At 39.8% G+C, this 26,926-nt stretch overlaps 1 protein-coding gene across 3 annotated transcripts in view; it reads right to left on the bottom strand.

Annotated features, from left to right (window-relative positions):
• The window catches only part of Fbxl7 (F-box and leucine rich repeat protein 7), a 351,598-nt gene that overhangs the window by 163,287 nt on the left and 161,385 nt on the right, over window positions 1–26,926 (bottom strand). Inside the window, exon 1 of one of the 3 annotated variants that reach the window (XM_070042076.1) lies at window positions 6,272–6,379. The exons of the other annotated variants lie outside the window; for them this stretch is intronic. Within the exon in view, the coding sequence (XP_069898177.1) occupies window positions 6,272–6,287 (16 nt within the window). The 5' untranslated portion in view covers window positions 6,288–6,379. Of the gene's footprint in view, window positions 1–6,271; window positions 6,380–26,926 lie in introns of those variants that run through there. 3 annotated transcript variants of the gene reach the window in all.

Here is a 26,926-nt window from a genome sequence, read left to right as displayed (position 1 = left end):
GTTATTTTAAATATCATGTATTTTTTCCCTTAGTGGAACAGTCTGCTGTTATTACAGCTGAAAGTAATAACTCCCAAACTAGGAAATATTTCCAAATCAAAAACTTGTGATGATCACAAGGCATACATGCCTGACTATGCCCTAGTATTTGCTGGCTTATTTACAGGCCCAAGGTAGCCTTTAAAGGGCCAACTATATATGAAGACACATTTATTTAGTGAGTCTTCAACTGCCCTTTTACCAAGAGGAGCGAAATGTCTAAATCTAACAACAGGAACTGGTGCTATGGCTCAAGTGGTAGAGTGCTCGCCTTGACCTGAAGAGTTCAGAGACAGCCGCCAGGCCCAGAGTTCAAGCCCCATGACCAACCAAAAAAAAAAAAAAAAAAAAAAAGCTTACAACAGTATGGAGCAGATTGATTTATTTTAGCACTTTGGAGATTTTCTACCCCAGTTTATCTTAACCTTAACTAATATTTGACTTTTGTGTGGACAAAAGTCAAAAGGAAAGATTTGAGATTTGTTGCCATTTTTCTTCCCTACTTTTATACTTTAACAAGTACCAAATCTATTGTAAACCAAACACCCTACAAGAATACTACAATGAACAGTTAGTTATGTTTAAGAGTTATCAATCATTAATATTGACTTTATTCTATCACTGTCATTTGCATATAAAGTTGTTTTGGTATTTGAAGGATTTTTAATTACTCTTCACGTCTCTCTTCTCACAGATACCAAAATCACTGAATGCTTAGGTTCTTTATATAAAATGGAGTAGTGTTTGGTTATGTTTAAGGCACAGTTTCTGACGTAACTTTAGTCATCCCTAGGTGATTTACACTGCCTAATGTGATATATTAAGGTATACACAAACCATTGCTCTCTACTCTATAATATAGCCCTCCTTTATTGCAGAGGGAATAATGACAAGAATTTTTAAACAGTCTATGCATGTTCAGCTGCAATATTTTAATGTTTTAGATTTGTGGTTGGTTGACTATGTGGCTACAGAACCCATGAGTGTAGCATGTTTATACGCCAGCTGTGTATTTATACACACAACCATGCCTATGTGCATTGTAGTGTCTTGGTCTGAATGCTTAGGTAAATACATCAGCCTATATACTCTATGGAGGACACAATTTACAACTAGTAATGTGATTACACCGCTAAAATCTAATAACAACTCAATATGTTTATTAACACAGAGGGAGGGAGGGAAGGAGGGAAGGAAGAAGGAGGGAGGGAGTGAGAAGGAAGGAAGGAAGGAAGGAAGGAAGGAAGGAAGGAAGGAAGGAAGGAAGGAAGGAAGGAAGAATGGCAGGCAGGCAGACAAGCAAGCAGGTCCCCAAAACAAGCCTTTATGGGACTTAACTTCTACTGGGCAAAAGAGAAGAAATAAGATATCAATGCTTCGTAGGTTGATAGGTATTTGAGAAAATTTTACCATGAGTAAAGAGCTAAGTAGGTGAGGGATGGAGTGGGTCAGGGGAGTGGGATTCTAGGCGGAGCAGTTTGCAAATGCAAAAAGGTCCTGATGTGGAAGCTTGCCCTGAGTGCTACATGAGGAGCAAGGAGGAGAGGAAAGCTGGCCATCCCTGACAGAAATGGCTGAGGGTGGGCGTGGCTCAATCACATGGAAGTAAAGTCCTGCCTGAGCTGAGGAGGCCCTATTAGTTCCCACAGAGGATGGGTAAGATCGGGCTCATTCTTCTTAAACCAGAGTTTCTTAGTTGCTATGTTAAGGACAGGCTAAAGGGAGGAAGGGGAGGAACAGGACACCAACTCAAAAGGGCAATGCTTCAGTGCCTGTCCCCCAAATCCACATGTTGGAACACACCCAAAAGGTCCCCCTTTGCCCCTCCACACCTGCTGGCATAGGAGGACAGCATTCATTCCCTTTCTGTCCTTTGGCCATCCGTTAGGAGAGGGCACAGGAAAAAGGCATCATAGGAGGATCTGGGTCCTCACCAGCCACCGAATCTACCAGGACCCTGATGCTGGATTCCCCAGACTCCAGAAGAGTAAGAAAACAAACTTAGGTTTTTAATAAATGACCTAGCCTCAGGTATTTTGTTACAGTAATACAAACAAACAGAAAGTGGTGGCAATACTCCCACACTAAGAGTTGATGGTGTTGAAGGCCAGAAGGGCAGCAGCAGGCACAATAATGGCTCAATCCCAAAGCTATTTTGAAAGGATAGGGGAAGGATTTGCGTTTTCAAGGACGGGTTTGGGACCACACTGTAATGTGTTAACTTCCCAACATCACTGTAACTTCCTTGTAACTCCTATGTGTCCCCGGGGATGTGTCAAACTTTGGCCTCTACATCTTACAGAGAGCAGGTGCGCCATTTGGAACACATTCCCGAGCAGAGCATTCACTACAAAGCAACTCAACAGTGTCCAGAGACACACAGTGCCTTGAAAATAGGATTCCAGGAGACTTACCATTTGAATCTATGAGCAACTATGTGACAAAACATAATCTGGGACAATTCCCAATCGAAATCCCCTTGCCAAAAGCCTAACAGCACATTACATTATTGATGTTGCTTTGGCCATATTCAAATATTCCAATACTGTGTTATTAAGCACTGAAAAAATTTTATATTCCATAAACTTTTCTTAACATGCACTTTTGGTTTGAGCACACATAAACAAAATCCCAAAGAGAAAGATGTAACTTGGAGAATTCATGCAAAACAGGCTGAGAGTAAGAGTACATTGGATTATTGGCCCTGCTCCCTTTAAAGGAAAGTGAGGAAAAAAATATTTGATTTCTTTTCTTCTGAAAATAATGTCCTGGAGATTTACAAATGGCTCAGCAATCTGATAACTGTTTGCTTCCTGAAGCAAACATTAACCAGGGAACTGAATTCTTCAGCATAGAGATGATAGGCCTGGTGGTGCTTGGCACCAGCAAGTGAATGTCAGCACCCAGCTTCAGCAACTTGCATATTAGACTCTCTGCAGTAACTGAAAACGTATTGGATGGCCCGCTTGTTCAAGTAAAGGGACAGGAATGCTAGACTGTAATGAGCTGGGAACATTAGGTCAAGGTTACACTTTACACCTGCGAAGATCTGGCACATCTGGCTTTTGTTTGGAGACAAACTTTCTTGTTTAACAGTTGTGTGCCTCTGTCTCATTAGCTGAGAAATGGGAACCGGGTGAGAGGCCAGATTCCTTTCCATCCCTAAACATGTGAGTACTCAGACAGCCACGGCACTGCATGGAGAACAGTGGGAAAGAATTACCCACCCTGGGAGTCATCTCACAAACTCAGATTTCTCTCTGACTAGAAACATGGGTAGCAGGAAGCCATCCAGGGTCCAACCTCAACCCAGCAGTGAAGAACGGATCAAGAACGGAGAGAGAGGGGTAAGGAGAAGAACTTTGCCGATTTTGTAAGACATAAATCTTCCATGTTTGTCATTGAAGATGCATCTGATCAAAGAAGGCTGTGCACTTGTATGAAAACCAAAGCATGAAGCACACTAATTGTTGAAAAAAAAAACAGCAAAGAATATAGAAAATATAGGAAATAGTATAAAGAGTAAGAGAGGAGGTAGAGAGGCTCAAAATACATTATATGCAAGAACAATGAAGCCAGTTTTGCCTAATGAATATGTGATAATAAATAACATAAAACCAACCTAGTTGTAAGGGTGATCCTGTGATCAGCCACTTCATGAGGAGGACAAGAAAATGTGGTAAAAAGAAGAGAAAGAGGATTTTTTAGAGATGAACAGAAAAAAAAAACAAAGAAAGAAAAGGAGGTTGAATACTATCAAAATCCATTATTTGCCACGATGGAAATGAAACAAGAAAACCTGTTAGGGGTGCTAGTTTAAGGAGGTAATGTGGCAGACTGTGATGGAGTGAGATTGAAAATGTAAACATGGGTGGGGATGTAATAATGCAATCCCCTCCCTGTATCTAAGCCAATTAAAAAGGGGGTAGGGAAGGGAAAAGAAGATGAAGATGGTCAGGGACAAATGGTGGGAAGGCCAAGGGTACAAGCAGGTACAAAGCCCCACCTTGATGTTAGCTGGTGGCACATTTCCACACTGGCTATATCAAGATACTCTGTGAAGAACAAGGTGTGCCCAGAGGCCTCTGAAACCTTGTTGTGATTTGAGATGTCCTCACCACTGGCAAGCTAAGTATTACCAAAGGAGGTGACAGCCCATCCCTAGAGAATGCACCTTGCTTTCCTGCCACCTAAAAAACTTTTATCATTGGTGCTTGACTATTTGGTGCAGTTGACTTGTCCACGTGTGTTAAGACACCACCTCAAGGGTAAAGCAGGGCCTGCTTTTACCTGGGGAAACTTAACCTCAGCAGGAATAATGATGTTGTCGGAGGAGGAGTATGGAACCATGAGGGGAAAAAAGAGCACGAAGAAATCACTACCCAAAGATGGGAGTGGCCACCAGAAAGAGGTCCATGCTAAAGCATAATGAATGACCGCATCTTAGAACATGGGCAGACTGGCCAATCAGCCTTCTCTGGACTCTCAACACCATACAAGACACACAGACCTACATGAGAGAAGAGTGGTAAAACCCATGCCAATAGATTATATTGCTGACCTACTGACACTCACCCTGTCACTGTTCTGGGCAAAGGATATTTTTGAAAATGTTTTTGTATTTCTTTTTCCTTTTTCAGTGCTGGGGATCACACGCACTGGAGATCTTGCCCTGAGACACATCTCTAACCCTAGTTGAGAACAATTTTTCACAGATCCACCAGTAGATTAAAGTGTTGATGTTCTAGAAAATGATGGCTCATCCCAGCCTCCTCATGACGGTTTAATCTCTCTGTAACAACATTTCACAGAACTCCATTAGCTCATTGCAGACTTTCAGAGCTTTATGCTTCCTTTATTCCAAAGAAAAATCAGATTTCTTATTCTTAATAATGTTCCTGCTGCATCTTGAAAATGCAAAAGACCATTATCTTTCTCTGTCTTGGATGCTTTTGTACAGCTGCAGACCAAACACATCTCCTTGCACAGACAAAAGTGTGATGAATGTGTGTGAACCTTAATGCAGCCAGTTAAAAATATAGATTGATATTCTTTATTTTATACAACTTTAAAGTTTCTGTATTAAAAAATGAGAGATCCTGCCAGGGAATGGTCACTAAAACCTGTAATCCTAGCTACTCAGGAGGCTGAGATCTGAGGATCACAGTTCAAAGCCAGGCAGGTCAGGAAAGTCTGTGAAATTCTTATCTCCAGTTGACCAGATAAAAACTGGAAGTGGAGTTGTGACACAAATGTTAGCTTTGAGCAAAAAAGGTTAGAGACAGTAGCCAGGCCCTGAGTTCAAGCCCATCACCACCAAAACAACAGAGAGACAAAAAGAGAGAGAGAGAGAGAGAGAGAGAGAGAGAGAGAGAGAGAGAGAGAGAGAGAGAGAGAGAGAGAGAGAGAGAGAGAGAGAGAGAGAGAGAGAGAGAGATATCTAAAATGCCATGTATTTACAGAATTAAGTATCCAGTAAATATGATTTAAAAAAACTGCCTTGTTTTGTAAAATGTAGCACTTATTAAGTTGCAATTATTTACAATGATTATAGCAATAAACATATACCTTAAAGGTCAAGCCACTCTTAAAACTATTCAAGTTAATATGTACAAAAATTGCTTTTAATGGTTTTGGGATCTGGAAACAGGAAAATTCTATGAGGATGATTATTAGCCAATTATACTTTCAGGCATGAACAATTAAGAGATCTGCAATCTATAAGTCAACATAGTTACAGAAAAATCCTCAAAACGATCTTTGTAGATGGATCTTGTTTTAAAAGAAATGTCTTACAGCAGGTGGGGGGGCGGTGCGTGGAAACAGGGTAGAGACAAGGCAACTTGAGGACAAAAACCAAGCATGGAGCAAGTTGGCAGGTGAGTAACAATTCACAGCCTCGCGTCACCCAACAGGACATCACATGGAGCCAATATTCTCCAAGCCAATTCCATCCAGAGGAACTGTGGAAACCAAGGCTGGGAGTGTAGCAGAAGCAGCATCACATGTGCCAACAGGGCAGGTGGCTGAAGAAGGGGCACCGTGCAGAGTTTGTGCATTCTGGGGGCAAACGGGGAGAACAGGAGCAGCAAAGAGCTAGGTTATCCCTATGCCAGACTGGGGCTCTGCCACAGAGACCGACCAACCATGGAACAGCGAGTTAGAAGGCTGACCTGACACAGAAAAGTCCTGTCACCGGACCCACGTACATCTTGGAGCACTTTCCACTTACCTAATGGGGGATACATAGTATGTCAGCAAGCTTGGGGATCCAGCACGCAGCACTGACTTGGGAACTGTGTGAGTGGAGAGAGAAGTACCTGTGAGCTGGCTGATACCAGGAGACTTGGAGTTTGTCACAGGTGGAAAGGGGAGGAGAACTAAAGATGAGGAAGTTGGTATCCCAGCCACTGAACGCCAGCATGGGAACTTAGAAGTGTCCATTTAAGTCCATTTCCCTATACTGGGGCCTTGGCCCCAGTGAGCCACCCTTCCACTGAGCTGTATCTCCAAACCAGATGACCTCCACTGGCCTCCTGTGAATCTGAAAAACTGCCTGAGGAAGGGAGGAAGCCACCTTTTTCTCCAGGAACAACAAAAATATTGACTATTTTTTGTTTCTATCCTTTTAATCATTTTATTTTAGCATCTTGAAGCAGTTGTACAAAGGAGGTGTCATTCAACAAAGCAGTTTATGAAGACAGGGCATCTTGATCAAGGCCACCCCTGTCAACATTCTCAGCCATTCCCCCAACCCGCCCCTTCTCTCACTTACCTTCATTCCGGAGGGTAGGTATTAGCTTGTTTCACCACTTAACAAAGCAGTTTATGTATATGACGCGTGTTGATCTGCATCACCTCCCTCCACATTTTCATCTCCCCTTTGAACCCCATTCCTTTATGTCTGCTTGGGATATTCTTCTTCTTTTCTCTTCTCTTTCCCTTTTTCTTTTACTATTATTATTTCTCATTTCTTTTTCTTTCTTCTTGCAGGCATTATATATGTTCCACAGTGCCACTTCTTAATGTTCAGTTTTAACCGTTTATTCACTCTCTCCTATTGCTTGCTCAGTTTCTATTTGCCTTCTATCCACAATCAGGTTAAGGTCTCCCGCCATACCTACTTCTATGAATCCTTAATTGCCATTATTTTGGCAAGTTCTTGGATTGCCAGTCCAGTTTTTAAATGACACCTGTCTATTCCTTTCTCACTGTACTTTTAGCTACATCTTTTCCATCTTATTACCTACCTCTGTTCACTCATTTTCACTTCCATCCTAATTAGATGATAAATGTTGTACTATTCATTATCCTCATCCCTCCTAAATTCTTTCAACTACTACTCTCATAACTAGTGCCTTCCTAGTTCATGAAGTGTAATCTTCCTTCATTTGTTTCCTAAAGACACTAGAGCTGTGGTAGTGATTGTTCCCAATTAGTAATTACTATATTCTATAATGGGCATATCAATCAATTGTGACTAGTTTTGCAGCTAATCTCTTTCTTGTGGAGTTGAGGGAAGTCTTTTGAATGCAAGGGTCAAATATTTGCTTACTGAGCCATGCTGACTGTGGTAGGAAAAGATACCACAAACTAGCCACTTCCTATTCTTCAGAGCAAGTACTGTGAGTCCTTCAACTGAAAGGACAAAGGAAAAGAAAAACCTACAATGAAACACTTGGTCGTAGATGCATGCATGAAACACTTGTTCATAGCTGCATGAATGAATCCCAGTACAGAAACGCAGGTCACAGTAAAAAATAATCAAGGAAACTTGTCTTCACTAAAACCCAACAATTCTAAATAAAGGAGTTTAACAATATAAAACTGTATGAAATCTAAAAGATTGTCAGAGGAATGATGATAAGAATGATTAAAGAAATTAAAGAGGATGTGTATAAATACCTGAATGAATTCCAAGGTATTAAAAAATAGCTGCTAATAGAGTGGAACAAGTCAAAAGTAAAAACTTGAAGATAACTGTAAGGAACTACAACACTCAAAAACAATGAAAAAAATAAGAAAATATGTTTATAATACTAGAAAAACTGCATGGAAAACCATTAAAAGACAAACAAATGAGGGCATAGAAGAAGCAGAGGAAGTATAAGCTAAAGGTTAGTCAGGATTTTTGTCAACCCTTTGAAGAATTGTTAAGGCAACTGCTGAGCAATATTCCTGTACATACAATGATTTCTCTACACCTTGGATCTCCTCTCTTCATTGTTAACGCCCTTCAGAACTTTTGTCCTGCTTTGTCCCAAGGTGGAAGCGCTGTCTTAGTGGCTGAGTTCTATACTTCCATAAAGCCTCAAGATTTACACTTCTCTGCGATGGTAATGTTCTTCCAGCCATTACTACTATGTCTCTGGAGTTGTTCGAGTGGTTTCCTATTACTTTCACTACCATTTTAAAACTTTTACGCTGGGCGTGGCTCAGACTGAATTGTGAGGATCACAGTTTGAAGCCAGTCTGAGCAGAAAAGACTCTAACCACCAAAAGGCCAAACTGTGTCTCAAGTGATAAAGTGTAAGCCTTGAGTGAAAAAGCTGAGGGACAGCACCTAGGCCCTGAGTTCAAGTCCCAGAACCATCATGAAACCATGCTGAAGAAAAAAATGTTAAAACGCTTTAAAAACTAATATGTAGTGATTACCATTTACTTTAAAAACATATTTAATAACAGTTTATGTGACACAAGTGATTTTAGAATAAAGAACCAATGGCCTAGGGCTATTTTTATGTGTACATTTAAAGAGATTTATCTTGGCACATATTAGTTAACATTTCATACATATATGTGGTGTATCATTCTCCCTTACCACCCTCTTCTAAAACAATTTCTACATTTTTCATCGTTCTATTTTCATATTCACAAATGAAATACTCAATTATTCATGTATTTTTTAAATGGTTAGTACAGTTTGGGTTAAAGAAAACTATATATACTTAATTCTATTAGGTCCTAACAATAGCAGTTTGGAACGTAAAGGTACCCCAAGATGGATGCATGTTTTCAATCAGTCAGTGTCCAACCATGTCAAAGCCTATCGGGGAATGGTTTATGCTAAGAGCAGTAGTTTACATCATTACTTTAACAATTGAAATAAGACTGTCTTGTTACAATTTTGCATTATAATGCCAAAGTGTTACTATTCTTGAACATTTTATAGGACCTAACAAACTAGACTGAAAAGTTCTTGAAGGCCAGTTCTTATTATGTCAATCATTCATCGAGCAACTGTGAGAACACTGTTCTACAAGCTGCTCTCACGGAGAAGCACAAGACAGGTGTGGTTTCCCCTTCAAATAAATACAGTTATCTTCACACCAGTGTACTATATTTAGTCTCTAAGACAGAAGTTCCCGTACATATCCATAGATTTTGTGCCAAAACTTAGCTAGACAAATAAATGTGTATTAATTCAGTGAAATTCTACTTCAAATCATAGAGACTCATGAGGGCATAAAACCAGAGGATAGGGCAGCAAGTTCAAGTCCCATGATTGCTTTGAACCATTTAAACCAGAAAATAATTAACTACTTTTTAAATCTAGTTCACCCTACCAAATGTGAATGAATTCTGTAGGCATCAGAGTCTGCTTTATGCCTAAGGTCACTACAGGGATTCAAGAGTGAGAGAAAACAAACAAACAAACAAAAAACACAAAAAAGAATACTTGAGGTTCAGAGACAACTAGGTGAAGCAAAAGAGAGCAACTAAACGAAACCCGAGCCCTGCCCTTTGAGGGCTCCAGTAACTTACACCACATTTCAGACATGTGATTTCACTCACCAAGTATGTTAAGTAGTTTCATATGTTGTACTGCCAAATGTCATAGAGCATTCTGGATTTAAAAATAAATAAATAAAAACACACATAGTCTCCAGTGCAATTAACTCTAAAGCAGGGACAAAAACAGAAGAAATGCAGTGGGTCTTGACTTTGGACACTTCCATCAGAAGATGGGATCATTTACAGAACTGGTGTTTAATTCTGAAATTTACCATTACCACATGGAGCTTGGCATCCTGGTCCTTTGCCGAAATCCTTTCCCAATCCTATGTTGAGTCCTAAATTTCCACACAAATGATTTCAGAAAAGAACATTTTGATCCCAAGGAATTTTCTCAGAATGCTGACATCTCACCTGAATACTCACATGAAAGCAATAGGAAAAGGAGGAGGAGCAGAAATCCAGGACACTGAGGGAGAGAGTATATGCAACCCAAGTGCCCGCTGTGAAGGCTCAATCCATGAACACCCAATCACTGAGTATGGCCTTGTTTAGATTCAGTCTACAACGTGGATTGTCTTCGTACCTTTGTGTTCTGGAGGAAATACACTTGTGTTTTATTTTTAATCTGTCTTTAGTATATTAATGTTTTCAAAAGTAGACTGAGATAATTTTTCACATAATTGGATGTTAAATGATTGTTATTGCTCTCACCATCACTACCACCACCCCATCATCATCATCAATCATCATCATCATCATCATCAGCCAGTAATAGGAATTAAATCCAGGACACTGCATATTCTAAACACGCCCTCTAACACTAAACTCCACTCCCACTTCATAAAATTCTCTTTATAAAAATAAAATTCTGCCGGGCGCTGGTGGCTCACGCCTGTAATCCTAGCTACTCAGGAGGCTGAGATCTGAGGATCACGGTTCAAAGCCAGCCCGGGCAGGAGAGACCATGAGACTCCTATCTTCAATAAACCACCAGAAAACCGGAAGTGGCACTGTAGCTCAAGTGGTAGAGCGCTCGCCTTGAGCTGAAGAGCTGAGGGATAGCACCCAGGCCCAGAGTTCAAGCCCCACGACCGACAAAAAAAAAAAAAAAAAAAAAATTCTAATCCCTCAATTTTGAACTACAGGGTTTACACCTTACTAAATGAACACTTACTTATTATCATTTAGCTTCTGGTCTCCACTCTAAAAGTTTTCTAACCTCATAAAATCTACAAAACATATCATCTATTCAAGAATTATGAATATATGTGGCCAAAGTTAGAGGTTATTTTAGAAATACTATGTCTAAAATTACCAACTTAGCTTGTGCTTCTTGCTGTGAAAGTCAATCAATTTCCTGCTGAATTCATTATGCTTATTTTTAGTTCCAAGCCGTTTCCCACACATACAGATAGTAAAATGAAGCTCTCTGTATGTTTGCTCCATTAGCAGAACTGCATAGAAAGTTAAAGGAAATAACATATTATGACAACAGCATCAACATGTGAAATGGAAAATAAAAATTGTATTCAAAAAAAGTTGGGGAAGGTAGAAAAAAGCTAGAAGTTAAGGTGTGGCTCAAGTGGTATAGTATCAGGGGTAGTAAAAATGCCATGTGAGAGTTCAAGGCTCTGAGTTCAAGCTCCAGTACTGGAATAAACAAACAATCAAACAATAAAATAATGGAGGAAGAATCATCTGCTTCTTAGTAAGTTTTTAGTAAGTAGGTTTTTAGAACTTCATTCTGTCGAAGGTAACATACAAGTTTATTGTGAATACCTATTGTAAATTCAGTTTCAGATTTAAAATTATAAAGCACAGAAATATTCATAGCAGAGAACTACTGATATAAAATATGATCAAAACTAGTATATGTCTGAGACTAGCAGAAAAGGCCAGATAAGATGATGTTAGCCGAAATGAACCCCAAGATAAGGACACAAGTGGTTTTTTTCTTTCTTGCTATTGTTTCTAACATATTTATAAGGTGATTTTTTTATTGTTTGTTATGTCCCTCCCCCACGGTATAAACTCTGTTTTCAGTGTATTTGATGTTGGTGTAATTTGGGGAGGGGAAGGGAAAAAATAAATTGTTTAAATAGGGATACAGATGAACCCATTGTAACAATGAGATGTACAAGACGCTATGTCGAAAAACCAACTTTACAACTTTGGCAGTGGGGGATGTAGTTGTGGAGGTGGGAGGGAAGGGATGGTAGGGGAAAAACAAAGGAGGAGGCAACAATGTTTGATAAGAAATGTACTCATTACCTTGCTAACTGTAACCCCTCTGTGTTGTATTTTCACAATTAAAAAACTTATTAAAAAAATTAAAAACAACCTCCATTTAGTAGCATTTACTCAAAATGTAGTAGATACTTAAGTAGTGCTAGAGAAAAATTGCTCACTTGAAAATGAGGTGTCCGTTGGAAATGCCAACAATTTCACAAGACGCCATCTTGGGGTTGCCTATGTGCCATTTTATTTTAAAAGATGAGGACAACGAACCTATGGAAAAAATAGTTGCTTAGGAAAATGTGTGACTCAGCATGGTGGAAATTGTATGCATAAAAAAGTGGAATGGAATCATGATAAGACTCACAAAGAAACATCACTCCTGATGTCCTGTTCTCTTCAGAACCAGTCTCCCTTCTAATTCTGTGAGAGTTATTTGCGTCTTCCACTGCCTGATTTTCACTTAAGCTCACTGGAGTGCACTGGGTCTTCCAAAACTTGCCATTACCACTCACTTTACCTATTGTTCAAGTGACCTTTCCTTTGCCTAATTCTCCATTCACTTGTCTGTCTTTACACTCTGTGAATCAAAAGCTATGGTCTGGCCATCCTTAGCATAGGGGTGAACACAGAGACACTTAGGAAATACATACAGCAAATAAGCATAAAAACCAAGAATATCTTCCTTAAATAATTATAGATAATAAGTATTTCATGAAGGATGTCATGCCACCCTGGATATCATGCTATCTTCTTTATGCATTTTATTGTGCGTTCCCTTTTTATTACATTCCATGATTTATCTTGTTCCAATATTGGAAGTAGTTTTTCCTATGTATTCATCTTTCAATTAAACTGAAGGTTGCTCTTGAGGTGTTTAACCCCATCGTGAACAAGTAATTATTCAGTAGGCTTTTAAGAACAATAATTAGTACACAAATGAAAAATATTAGTACAAAATCAGTACAAAAAAGCATGATAATGAAACTGCTTTGTGGCCAACACAGAAACAAAGAGAAAACTCATCATATAATGCTCATAAACACTGTTAATTTTAAGAAACAAACATACACATACACATATATATTCTTTTTACACCTATATAATAGTGCCTATATGTGTATCACTTTTTTCACAAATCTACTATTTTCCAAATGGACTGTTTACTTCAAATGCCACAAGCAGACTATAGGGCCACTGAGAGTTATTTCAACCTATGTTTTCCTGGCTCCCTTTGATAACATTTATTTTATTTTAATTTTTTGTTGTTGTTGTTGGTCATGGGGCTTGAACTCTAGGCTTGGGTGATGTCCCTGTGCTCTTCAGCTCAAGGTGAACACTCTACCACTTGAGCTACAGCACCACTTCCGGTTTTCTAGTGGTTTATTGGAGATAAGAGTCTCGCTGTCTTTCCTGCCCGGGCTGGCTTTAAACCTCGATCCTCACATCTCAGCCTCCTGAGTAGCTAGGATTACAGGCGTGAGCCACCAGTGCCTGGCTCCTTTGATAACTTTTAATGTAGAAACAGAATAGTAGATCTGTCCAAAGATATGTGACTGCTAGAATCTAGAAATAAAAATTTTACAGGTGGACCCATTGCAACAATGAGATGTACAAGTCGTTATGTTGAAAACGTACTTTACAACTTTGGTGGGGGGGGGGGAGGAGCGGGGAGGATTGGGTGGAGGGCAGGGGGAGGATGGGAAGGGATGGGAAGGGGAAACAAAGGAGGAGGCTACAATGCTTGATAAGAAATGTACTCATTATCTTGTAACCCCTCTGTACAGTATTTTCACAATAAAAATTTTAGTCTCAATAGAGACTAGAAGAACCTAAAATATACTACAGATATAGTGTTTCTTGATTTGCTTAGATTTCTAAGCTAGTTCATAGACATCATTTGCCCTCCAGTGGCATTCTTCCTCCATCTTAGTGAATATACAAAGTATTTAGAAAGAAATATAATTATTTGACTAACATATCTAAAGACACTTTCTCTGAAAGAACAATTAAAGGCAAAATAGTTTATATAATACAATGACAAAAACAATCATGAAAAGTCCCTACCTTCCTTTCTATCCAAAATCACCAAGGAACGTTAATATGCCAAAGTACATTGGCAAACTCAGTACAAATAAACACCAACGACAATGCAGAGAAAGAGAAAAAAGAAAGTCCCACTGGAACATAAAGAAAATCAAAACATTCCCAAAGGAAAACAAGAACTGACTAAAAATTAGTTAAGTAGAATGGAGTTTGCTTCTTCAAAACATGTTATTTAATACAACAAACTATATATACATACATTCCATTCTACATACCACTTAGTGATTCTAAGATACACTTGTTAATGCTAGAATCAGCGTGACTCCATTTGATGAGACAGGACTAAATACCAAACTCCAATTTTTGAGTCACATGAAGACCCAATTCTTTCCTTCAGCATGACTAGCTCATATAAGCAACCAATCACTGGCAGACTCCCCTTATTATCATATTTAAGGACATGCAATTTGAATTATCTTAGTCTCCCAAATCAGAAAATTAGTTCCATGCAGAAGCCTACAATTACTTGGAACTGGCAAGGGATTAACAATGCATGTATTATTGAGCGTGTCTGTGACAAAAATACTTTTGGCTTTGGCCTATCCATATTTTATCTGCATTTTATCTTGAGAGGGGACTTTTTAAACACGTCATTTTGATCGAATGCATGCCTCTTGAAGTCCTTCAAGGCTTAGGTGAATGCATTATTGACATTTTTGTTTCAATTCAAGAACAACCATTGCCACTCTTAATGAGTAGGAAAGAGTCACTATGGGGGCAAACAAACCCATTTTCATGAACCTTTAGATACTTTTTTTAAAAGTAGAAAAAAAATCAAAATATCAACCAATCTTGGGATAAGCTTAATTTTCCTTAAAACTACATGATCAGTTTAGCAAACAAACATTGAAAATATTGCTTTCCTATTCTGCCCAATCAGTGTATTACAGAATCTGTGTATGGTAAACGCACCATTTACAGTTTCACATGGCTATTGCATTAAGTTTTGTGTAGCGATACCTTAGTATTTACTAGCGTGCTGAATAAATTTCAAGGAAAGGGATACTTCTGTAGATTCAGACTTTCTAACAGAAACATAATACATAGTCTACATACAGTGTGTATACTGTCCCACATATGAAGTCAGAATCAGGAGGTGAGGCTAAGAAAGTGTGAGATTTTAGGATGCTTTCCAAGAGACCTCTAGACAAGCTGCCTGTACCCACTGCTAACTTTGATATGGGAACCTCTGACCTATTTTTGCCTGGCATTTTTACTCTCCCTTTATGTGTTTGTTTCCATGAAAGGAAACCTGGATTTGGAAATAGGACTCTTGCTATGAAGTTAGTTAAGTAGAGAAGAAGTCACACAGAGTTAAGCCAATATCACTAATGCCCCTCTAAGAAGAGGAAAACAGAGGGAGGCGGTGTGATGACAGAGGCTGAGACTGAACTGATGCGGTGCCAACCCAGACACAGAGGACTGACCACCAGACAGTGGGGGTCAAGGAGGGATTCTAACTGGAGTCCCAGAGGGACCACAGTCCTGTGTACACCCGACATTTGAAATTCTAGGTTCATTGTAAAGTGTGAAATGATACACTACTGTTGCTGTTGAAAATCATAACATGTCAAAATCATGACCTTGAATCTGTCTTCTCTCTTCTTCCTGGAGGGGGGGGGGTCTCTTCCTAGAATTCATACATTCCACTCCTGGGTGCTTATGCTCTTCTTACCTAGAGTACCACAGTCACTGCCTTGTCCTTCCACAGATTCAAAATGTGCTCTATAGATATCTGCCTCAGAATCTGTAGACAGTGCTCAATGAAACAAGAACAGCAATGCACATTCCTAGCTCTAGCTACAATCTAGCAATTCAGCTTCTCCTGCAGCTAGAGATGCAGAATCGATACGCTTCATAGATGTTTAAGGTATTCTAGCCCTTGCAATCAGCTTGCAAATCGTGTCTAAAGGAATATAATTTGCTGATTAATTTGACTTAGAGTTAATGAAACATTAAACAGCCTTTGAGTTTAACTTTTGTAACTGAAAATTATTAAACATTTATAGTACAAAGTCTTATGCAAATGAATTCAATAATGCTAATGGGGAGTCATTGTATAGAAAATATACTTGAGTCTATGACTTTACAGAAAGAGTAAGCATGATAGAGAGACTTCACTTTATGTTGGAGATAACTAAAGACTGCCAACCAGTATTGATCATTACCATTTCAAGTGAGATAGCAATAAAGTACAGTTTTCTATATTATAAAGAATACTTATTGTACTACCTTTATTTTATTCATTTAACTATTGACTAGTAAAATCAAACAAGTCCTTACTGTAGTTCTGTGATTCTTAACCTTTTAAAATTTAAGAAATTTTTCTCAAAATGTTCTCCAAAATTGATATGCATTTGCAAGATTTGTATGCCACTTAATAGACCCATTTTAACGATGCAAGATTTGTAGTTACATAAGGGATGATGGTTTGGAACATGCACTGATTCTAGGTTTTCATAAAAAATTCTAGAAAATCATTAGGATTTGTTTGTTTAATGGCAATAGTAAGATTTGAACACATGGCCTCAGCTTTCTAGTCAGGTGCTCTATCACTGAGCCACAAGCTGGGTTCATTTTTGCAATGATTATTTTTTAGATAGGTTCTTGCTTTTTGTCCAAGCCTCATATTTTATAATGTCCACTGTAGCAGAGATAACAGACATACATCACTAAACAACAATGATTAGTTGAGATTGGGTCTCTGGAACATTGGTCATGGATAGCCTCAAACATCTATTCCCCTGATCTCAGTTTCCCTAGTAGCTAGAATGATAAGCATGGGGCATCATACTTGGCTTCTATTAGCTATTAAAAAACAATCCTACAGATAATCTGGATGACGATGATGATGATATGTATGTGTGTATGATTTAAAAAAAACACAATTCTTGTCTTACCTACTAGCAAATTTTAGGCATTTTCTAATTTTCAAAAGTAGCATTTCTTTAATTTTAGTTCTTGGAAGCTGGTTTGTTTTGGCAAAATTCAAAATAGCATTGGCTGTAAAGTTGATGAGCAATCTCTTTGCTCACGTGTAAGCACACTCAGGGGAAAAAGAAAGACATAATTTCACCATTTTGCTTGTTCAGGGAAGTTTTTGAAATATGCAAAAGAGAAGCAAATGAGTTCCTGTGATAGCTTAATTAAGCCTTGTGTGCATAGACGGTCTGTCAACTCTTATGAGAAATGTCTCTGTCACTTCCAGCATTCTGTTCTCACTCCCTCTACTCCTAATCTGTCTTTATACTTTGAAGCTACAATGTGGAAGCCGTCTGTCTGGAGTTCTCTTTGCCCATTCAACTTACCACTAGACATTCCACAAACTATGATTACATGCATCTCATAGCACATATTTAATCTTATCATTCTTTGGCTCAAAATCTCATATTTGTTCTCCAATTGCCTTCAAAATTAAATATAGTTCTTTGATCAAACCCTTAAATAAACCATTTAAATATGTCATCAAAATAAGTCATTCTCTCTTCCATCTTCTACCATATTCCAATTGTGAGTGTAAATGTTATGCTCTGAGGTTTCCTAGAAAGTATCATTTTTATAATCCTTCATGCTTGGGAAGCCTTCTCTGTCAACCTTTACCTAAACAAACTAATTCTTTTTTTTTTTTTTTTTTAATTGTATTTTATTTTATTTGAGAACATACTGTACAAAGGGGCTACAATTACATGGGCAGGATAATGGATACATTTCTTACCAAGCATTGCAGCCTCCTCCTTTGTTTACCCTTCACTTCCCTTCCCCGCCTCCCCCCTCCCCCACCCAATTTTACCCCCCTCCCCCCACCCAATTATACCCCCCTCCCCCCCCCACACCGGCATTGTAAAGCTGGTTTTGACATGACATTTTGTACTTCTCATTGTTGCAATAGGTCCACCTGAATCCTTAAACGACTTGTTTGTCCCCATCTACTCCACATGTTATACTGACATCAAATATAGTGAAAACAGGGGTTACACTGTGGGGGAGGGACATACAAAGCAACAAAGAAATAATCTTATAAATGCATTAGAAATACATGCATGAAAGAAACGAAAACATTAAAATACATATTTAAGGGTTCATTTTCCTAGCATCACATTATCTGACCTTTTCGGCTTGACTCATACCTATACTAGATATTGCAAATAAGGGAAACCATGGGACCTATGCTTCTTTGGGCCTGGCTTACTTCACTTAATATAATTTTTTCCAAACCTTTCCATTTCCTAACAAATGGGGAAATGTCATTCTTTCTGATGGAGGCATAGAATTCCATTGTGTATATATACCACATTTTCTTGATCCATTCATCTACTGAGGGGCATCTGGGTTGGTTCCATATCTTAGCTATGGTAAATAATGCTGCAATGAACATAGTTGTGCTGGTAGCTTTAGTGTGGTCTTGTTTGTAAACATTTGGGTAAATGCCCAAAAGTGGGATTGCTGGATCATAGGGGAGATCTATGTGAAGTCTTTTGAGGAACCTCCATACTGCTTTCCAAAGTGGTTGAACAAGTTTACATTCCCACCAACAATGAAGTAGGGTTCCTTTCTGTCCACATCCCCTCCAGCATCTGTTGTTATTGGAGTTCTTGATTTTTGCTGTTCTAACTGGAGTGAGGTGATATCTCAATGTTGTTTTGATTTGCATTTCTTTTATGGCTAGGGATGTTGAACATTTCTTCATGTGTCTATTGGCCATCCTTCTTTCTTCTTCAGAGAAGCTTCTCTTTAAGTCTTTCGCCCACTTATTTATTGGGCAGTTGTTTCTTTGAAGATTTGTTGTTGGGTGGTTTAATTTTTTGAGTTCCAAGTATATTTTAGATATGAGACCCTTGTCCGTTGTATGGCTAGTAAAGATCTTCTCCCAATCGGTGGGTTTTCTATTGATCTTGCCAGCTATGTCATTTGCCCTGCAGAAGCTCTGCAATCTTATGCAATCCCATTTGTCCAACCTTTCTTTGATTTGTTGTGCTTCCGGGTCTCTATTCAGAAAATTTCGACCTGAGCCAAGGAGACCTAGGGTTTCTCCTATTCCATCCTGTAATGTTTTCAGAGTGTCTGCTTTGAGTTCAAGGTCTTTGATCCATTTGGAGTTGATTCTGGTGCAGGGTGATATATAAGGATCTAGCTTTAGTTTTCTACATGTAGTTAACCAATTTTGCCAGCACCATTTACTGAAGAGGCTGTCTTTCTTCCATTCTATTGTTTTAGCTTCCTTATCGAAGATTAGGTGGCTATAGGTCTGTAGGTTCATTTCTGGGTTTTCAATTCTATTCCATTGGTCCTGAGGTCTGTTCTTATGCCAATACCAAGCTGTTTTGATTACTATGGCTTTATAGTAGAGTTTGAAATTTGGTATTGATATTCCTCCAGCAGTGTTCTTTCCGTTGAGGAGCGTTTTTGCTATTCGGGGTCTTTTATTGTTCCATATGAATTTTTGGATTGCCTCCTCTATTTCCTTGAAGAATGAGGGTGGAATTTTGATAGGTATCGCGTTGAATTTGTAGATAGCCTTGGGAAGTATTGCCATTTTCACGATGTTAATCTTGCCAATCCAGGAGCATGGGAGGTTTTGCCATTTTTTAAGTTCTGTGTTGATTTCCTTTTTCAAGATTTTAAAGTTTTCATTATAGAGGTCCTTCACTTCTTTGGTTAAGTTAATTCCTAGGTATTTTATTTTTTGTGGGGCTATTACAAATGGAGTTGCTTTCCTAATTTCAGCCACACTTTTCTCATTGTTGGCATATAGAAAAGCCATTGATTTTTGGGGGTTAATTTTATAACCTGCTACTTTGCCAAAGTTTTGAATCAGCTTGAGTAATTTGGGAGTGGAGTCTATGGGATTCTTTAAATACAAGATCATGTCATCTGCAAAGAGGGAGAGTTTTATTTCTTCTTTCCCTATTTGGATCCCCTTTATGTCTGCATCTTGTCTTATTGCTGTAGCTAGGCATTCTAATACTAGATTGAAGAGAAGTGGAGAGAGTGGGCATCCTTGTCTTGTTCCTGAGTTAAGAGGAAATGGCTTTAGTTTTTCACCATTGAGTATAATGCTGGCTGTAGGTTTTTCATATACAGCCTTTATTATATTGAGGAATGTTCCATGGATTCCTAATTTTTCCAGAACCTTCATCATAAAGGGGTGTTGGATCTTGTCAAATGCTTTTTCTGCATCTATTGAGATAACCATGTGGTTCTTATTCTTGCTCCTGTTGATGTGATGAATAATATTAATTGATTTGCGTATATTGAACCAGCTTTGCATCCCTGAAATGAATCCTGTTTGATCATGGTGTATGATTTTTTGGATGAATTGTTGAAGTCGATTGGCCAAAATTTTGTTGAGAAGTTTTGCATCAATGTTCATCAAAGAAATGGGTCTATAGTTCTCTTTCTTTGATGAGTCCCTGCCTGGTTTTGGGATGAGGGTTATGATGGCTTCATAGAATGTGTTCGGTAGTGAGCTTTCTCTTTCAATTTCATTGAAGAGTTGGAGGAGTATTGGTGTGAGCTCTGCTTTGAAGGCCTTGTAAAATTCCGCTGTAAAACCATCTGGTCCTGGACTTTTCTTAGCTGGGAGGTCTCTTATTGCTGTTTCTGTTTCGATGCTTGATATGGGCCTGTTAAGCTGGTTTAACTCATCTTGGTTTAGTTTTGGCATGTCAATATTTGCTAGGAAAAGGTCCATTTCTGTCAAGTTCTCAAACTTATTAGCATAAAGTTTTGAGAAGTATTCCCTTATAATGTTCTGAATCTTGGTTGTTTCCGTGGTGATGTTTCCATTCTCATCTCTGAGTTTATTAATTTGGGTGTGTTCTCTCCTTTTTCTGATAAGGTTTGCTAAGGGTCTGTCAATTTTGTTAAGTTTTTCGAAGAACCAACTCTTTGTTTTGTTGATTCTTTCTATAGTTTTTTTGGATTCTAATTCATTTAATTCTGATTTAATTTTGATTATTTCTTTCCGTCTACTGGATTGGGGTTTATCTTGCTGCTCTTTTTCAAGGAGGTTTAGATGTGTCATTAAATTATTAGTTTCCGATCTCTCCAATTTGTTGATGTAGGAGCTCAGAGCTATAAACTTGCCTCTGAGTACTGCCTTTGCTGTGTCCCAGAGGAGCTGGTAATTTGTGTGTTCATTTTTGTTGAATAGCATGAACATTTGAATTTCCTTTCTAATCTCTTCCATGACCCACTCATGATTCAGCAGTGTGTTGTTCAGCCTCCATGTGATACCGGACTTTCTTTGGTGGCTTTTGGTGTTGAGTTCTAATTTTATTCCCTTGTGGTCAGAGAGAATGCAAGGTATAACTTCAATGTTTCTGAATTTAGACAAGTTTGCTTTGTGGCCTAAAATGTGGTCTATTTTAGAAAACGTCCCATGTGCTGCTGAGAAGAACGTGTATTCTGATGCTGCTGGGTGAAATGTTCGGTAAATGTCTGTTAAGTCTAGTTGATCTATGCAGCTGTTTAGATCTGCGGTTTCTCTGTTGAGTTTTTGCCGAGTTGATCTATCTAGTGGGGAGAGTGGTGTAACAAACTAATTCTTGAAATCCAGCAGAAATATCGAACGCTTTTAGAAGTCACTCTGTTCTTCAAAGGAAAGTGATCTTCCATTTCTACAAAAACATGGCACCTACAAATCCTGGAACGAACTTCCCATCAGCTGTCTAGTCCTGAGTTATCTGAGGGCTGCTCTTTGCTGTCTTGTAAAAGTTTGCAAAAGACTATTCCTTCACTCACCCTGGAGTAGCCTTACTGAAGGAGGAAGCCTTGTAGAAGAAGGCAGGAGCTGCTTGTGCAACCATTTTCACAATGAGAGCAAAGGTGGATGACCAAGCACACAGGGTATTATGGGAAAAGATTAATAGAGGCACTAAGTCACTCATAACACTATAGAATGCCTCAAATTGTTTTCTCCAAGAATGACTGCGGTAGAGCCTAGATTCACAGATGATGGAATTGTTTCACAGGTTTTCAATGCCTACCTTGGAATTTACTCAGCTCTTACCCTGGTAGAAATCAATACCGAAATTATTTTTGAAAACCAACACATATGAGTTTCCCATAAAAGACTGCTAATAAAACAAATGCACCATCGTTTAATCCAAGCATTCCTTAAGAAGTCCAGCAGTGAAGGCTGGGCATGGCCACTCCCACTGCTAAGCCCAGCAGATCGCCAGGCAAAAAGTCCGTGAGACCCCTTCATCACACACCTGCCAGGCATCATAGCATGTGTATCAGAACAATCCAAGGACCATCTCAGGCAAAAAGTGTGAGATCCTTTCCAACAAATGACTAGCAAAAACAAGGACATGGAGCATGACTTGGGTATAGAATACTTGCTTAGAAAGCCACAGACCCTGAGTTCAAACTTCACACACAGACAAACAGATCAAATCCAATAGTGATTTTTTAAAAAAAATCTTACTGGGAGCAATATCCTAAGGATGTTGGAGAATTTGGATGCAATGATTATAAAATGAGAACACATTTGTACCAAGGACAGTCTTTTGTGGGGGGGTGAGTAGAGGTGAACGCAGGCCAGTGTCTTGTTAGGCAATTGCTCTGCCATCTGTGTCAAAGTTCTGTCACTTTCTACTTTGGAGTTTTGTAAGATAAGGTCTTACCTTTTTCCCTTGGGGAAAGCCTGGACCATGACCCATCTGTCTACAGCCTCCCACATTGCTAGGACCCATCATGTGTCCATACTGAATTTACTGGCTGGGATAGAATCTTGCTCTGGCTGGCCTTAAACTACGAGCATCTGAATCTCCACTTATATATCAGTGATATACAAGATCACTGCCTCAAATGATAAAGGACATAGAAATAGATTTCTTTACTCTAGCCAGCCATTGTTGAGGTCCATCATGACACATGTACCCAGCACAGCGATGTTCCATCCTGGAGAACAATAGTTTCAGAAAGGAAAGAAAAAAATATGAAAAATACAAAAGGAGGCAGAGAGGCAGAAGCAATGCTGAGAACACAGTGGGTGTGCCTCCTCTGCAGAAATACATTTTTTTCCAGAATAATTGCTAGGATTACAACAGGTTCAAGCTCTGACCTGTCAAAGAAAGCTTCTAACTGAAGTTAGAAATGAGAAGTCACCACCATGACCCTGGAACCTTGGCTGGTACTGTAATAAAGAACCGGTGATGAGTGTCAGCTCCATCATTTACATACTATGTGAAATAGCATCTCTGGAGATGCTGTCCCTATGTGAGAAATGGAGATAGCAAACCTTACATCAGAACATAATCTGTAGAAAGAATCATCACAGTGACTGACACACACAGTGAAGATTCTATTGATCACGCAGTTGAGACAACTCACTAAACTACTCCAGGCACTGACAACCATGTGAAGGTCTTTCGAGTTCTGCTAATGGACCTCAGTCTTTTTCAGACTAATTTTAGGAGGGGGCTGCCTGTTGTCAAAGGGCTGTCATTCAGAATTTATTGAGCCAAACCCCTTCCCAGTGCAGAACTGTGGTCTTGTCATAAAGCCAACTGCAAAGACCAGTGAGAGCCATGGGATGCAATGCAGCTTTAACACTCTCCCCTCTGGAGCCCGGGACACCCCTTGGCTTCTATTTGCTTCCAGCCTGGGGGGTCCAGAGTAGGCTGCATCCAGAGAGAATCCTTATTCATGCTTTAGAATTGTGCAAGTGCCCACGGAAAGAGCCCTAGATGAGGGGCGGTCTAAGTTCCTTTTCAAAGTTCAAGGTCAACCTGCTTTCACATTTTCAAAAGTAACACATTCCACACATAAAAACCGTTCTTAATCACAAGCCTAAAAGGGAATTAGCCTAATCCTGGTCTTTACCGAATTGGGTTAGCCTTGCAGGCAGCAATTTCTGTTTTTGTTTATTTCTGAGCAGGTCTGTTGCCTATACTTAAACGCTCTTGTTAAATCTCTCTGTTTTATAGCTAATCACATTTTTATAGCAGCATGAAGCTCTCTACAAGGCCCTTGCTGAGCTTTGCCTGTAACTCAAAACCTTGCTCGGCTGTTGTAGCTGGCGGGAAAACTGGGTTAGTTTTACCATTTATGGTTGTAAAGTCCATCCACAGTTTTTTGTTCCTCTTAGTGTTCTGTCTCTTTTTTTTTTCTTTTTCACCCGAGGCCCTCCCCTGTTCTTGCCTTAGCAATGTATATTCCAGCCTTAGCTGATGCACGCATGCACACATCATTCCACTTGTCACCACAGCACATTCATAAAGGTGTCAGAATGACAAGAGAATGCTTGGCCAGGTTCCTGCTTCCTGGATCTCCTCCGCCAGGCCAGGCTAGAGCTGTTTGGGGAAAGATGATCTGGTCTCCTGGAAGCTGATCTCCAGGGTCTATTAAAGGTATTAGCACACCTTCTAGTGGATATCGCAGAAAGTGCACCACGTGCTTGGCCCAGCTTGTCTTCTTGGGCTTCAACATCTTCATCACTGCTGGTCCTGCATCAGGCTGGGAACAAAGCGAACCCAGACATTTAACACATTCTGCTTAGCTGAAGGATTAAACAGCCTCAGCAGCCACCTGCATTAACACTCATGGTGAATATTCTCCCACCTAACCTGCTACTTACAACGGAGCCAAGGCTGAAGAAAAGATGGGCTGGATTGTACCTAAGTGGTACAGGGGATGGTTAGCCTGGGTGAGGGTCTGTGCTCAAATGTGAGCAGTCAAGCGAGAGAAAGAACAAAGAAATATGAAAAGGTAAAAGACAAATAGATGCATATGCATGGAACAGTTACTCTTTCTTTGTATATATGCTGCTCCCTCTGTGTTGTCCCTGAGCTTTCTTAACTCAAGGCTAGTGCTCTACCACTTGAGCCACAGCTCCACTGTTGGTTTTATTGGGTAATTAATTAGAGATAATAGTCTCCTGGGCTTTACTGACTAGGCTGGCTTTGATCTGCTATTTTCTGATTTCAACCTCCTGAGTATCTAGGATTTCAGGCATGAGCGACTGGTGCCAGCTGGAAAAGCAACTTCTAAATAGCAATGTGAAAGCAAGTAAGGGATCAAGTGCCAGTGGCTCACACCTTTAATCCCAGCTACTCTGGAAGTAGAGTTCTGGAGGCTGACAGTTTGAGGCCAGCCCACATAAACCTTCATGAGACTCCCAGTCAAAATGGTACAGTGTTTCATGTCTGTCATTTCAGCTGTGCAGAAGAAGGCTGAGATCAGGAAGATCAATAAACATGAGCCAAGCATCCTCTGTCATTTTGCGTCCTTTATTATGTACCACTCCATGTGGTTCAGAGCACCAGGGCACAACTCTAACAGGACAGTGCAGAAGGGGCAGTGTGGCCTTTTGGGAGAAAAGGCACTGAGGGGTGGACACTCAGGTGGACACTGAGAGGAAGACTGAGCGTGCGTGACCTGAGGCTGCAAGCAGATAGTGACTCCACTCTGTCTCTGTCTCTCTCACATTCGCTTTCTCTCCAGCCACAGGTCCGTTCAGCTTCCTAAGCTCTTATTGCTGTCAGCAAACTCTGCACAGGCACAAGCAGGTCAGCAGTACGTGCACAGCCATCCCAGGAGGAGCTGCGAGGACCCTCGGAACATCTTTCTGTTTGTCAGGCCTGAGTCAATTCCTCCCTTCCTTATCCACATGGTACAAAGAACCTGTCATCATAACAAAAATGACAAGAAAGCTAATGGCTTCCGGAGGGGTCTACAAGTGCCATGATATTTACCAAAGGGAGAGAAACGGAGAGGCAAGGATAAATATTGAATGTGTGGAAGATAAAGGATGGACTGTGGTACTCTGCAGATGTCTGTATGGACATAAGGACAACAGACACATAACTTGATGAGACAGGACCATGTCCTAATAACAACGGCTCATAGCCTTGCTCCAAGTAATTTAAGTTTGTTAATTCCGTATCTCTGTGGAGTAGGTATTACTATTACCTCTGCTTTACAGACCACAAAATTAAGGAAGAGAGAAGTTATATATTTTAGAAGGATGTAGGGTCTTCCAATCATGATAGACATGCACCCCAGGTAGGCGATCCCAAAAGGTCACAACATCTTACCTTCTTCTGTTCTGGCCAGCCTTGGCAGTCTCTGCCTAACCAATGGAGACACTCGGCCATGGCCGACACTTTGCTTTGGCTTAATGGGCTGCTCCAAAGTTCAGTTGAGACTTGAATAAGTTGCTTCCTCTGTCTCCCCATGAGATCGCCTCGGCCACGCTGTGATGCAGCAAGACCACACCAGAAGCCAGGACAGTGAGCAAACTAAACCTCTACTTATTGAAAGTTACCCAAGTTGTACTACTGCCTAAGATGAATAGTAAACAAACTAAGGCACGCTCTCCAAGCTAAAGTCCTACCTAGTCCCACATTACCTAATAAGACTGCTGCTTGTCAGAAACCTAAACTATCAATCCTTTGTTTGAAGAACACTTTCTAGGGACCCAGAAGTCCCTATGGGTTTGCTTCCTCCTTGGCTACCAGTGGTTTCCATACTTCAACCTAAACCATGATGGAGGCATTAGGCAACTTTTTATTTACTTCAGATTTCTTTAAATCCTTCTGAAAAAGGACTGGACTAAGCAAATTCCTGTGAGTGATCTCCAAACTCAGGACTAAATGATAACACAGCTAAACTTCAAAGATGTTCTTTCTCCTGCTGTGGCAGTGCTTGGAGCTTAAACATGCTCAAAAGAAGAAAGCAAAAAGAAGCAGCGATCACAGGGTGGCACCCTGGTCTTCGTGGGTTGAAGCAGCTTCTAAAGGAACAGCACAGTTCCCAGTGGCCACTACCTTCTGCCAGTGTCCTTCAGCAGGAAAGAGAA

Source organism: Dipodomys merriami, unplaced genomic scaffold (assembly GCF_024711535.1).
Source record: "Dipodomys merriami isolate MVZ:Mamm:240054 unplaced genomic scaffold, mDipMer1.0.p SCAF_32, whole genome shotgun sequence".
NCBI lineage: Eukaryota > Metazoa > Chordata > Mammalia > Rodentia > Heteromyidae > Dipodomys > Dipodomys merriami.
This window is presented reverse-complemented; position numbering and strand designations above follow the sequence as displayed.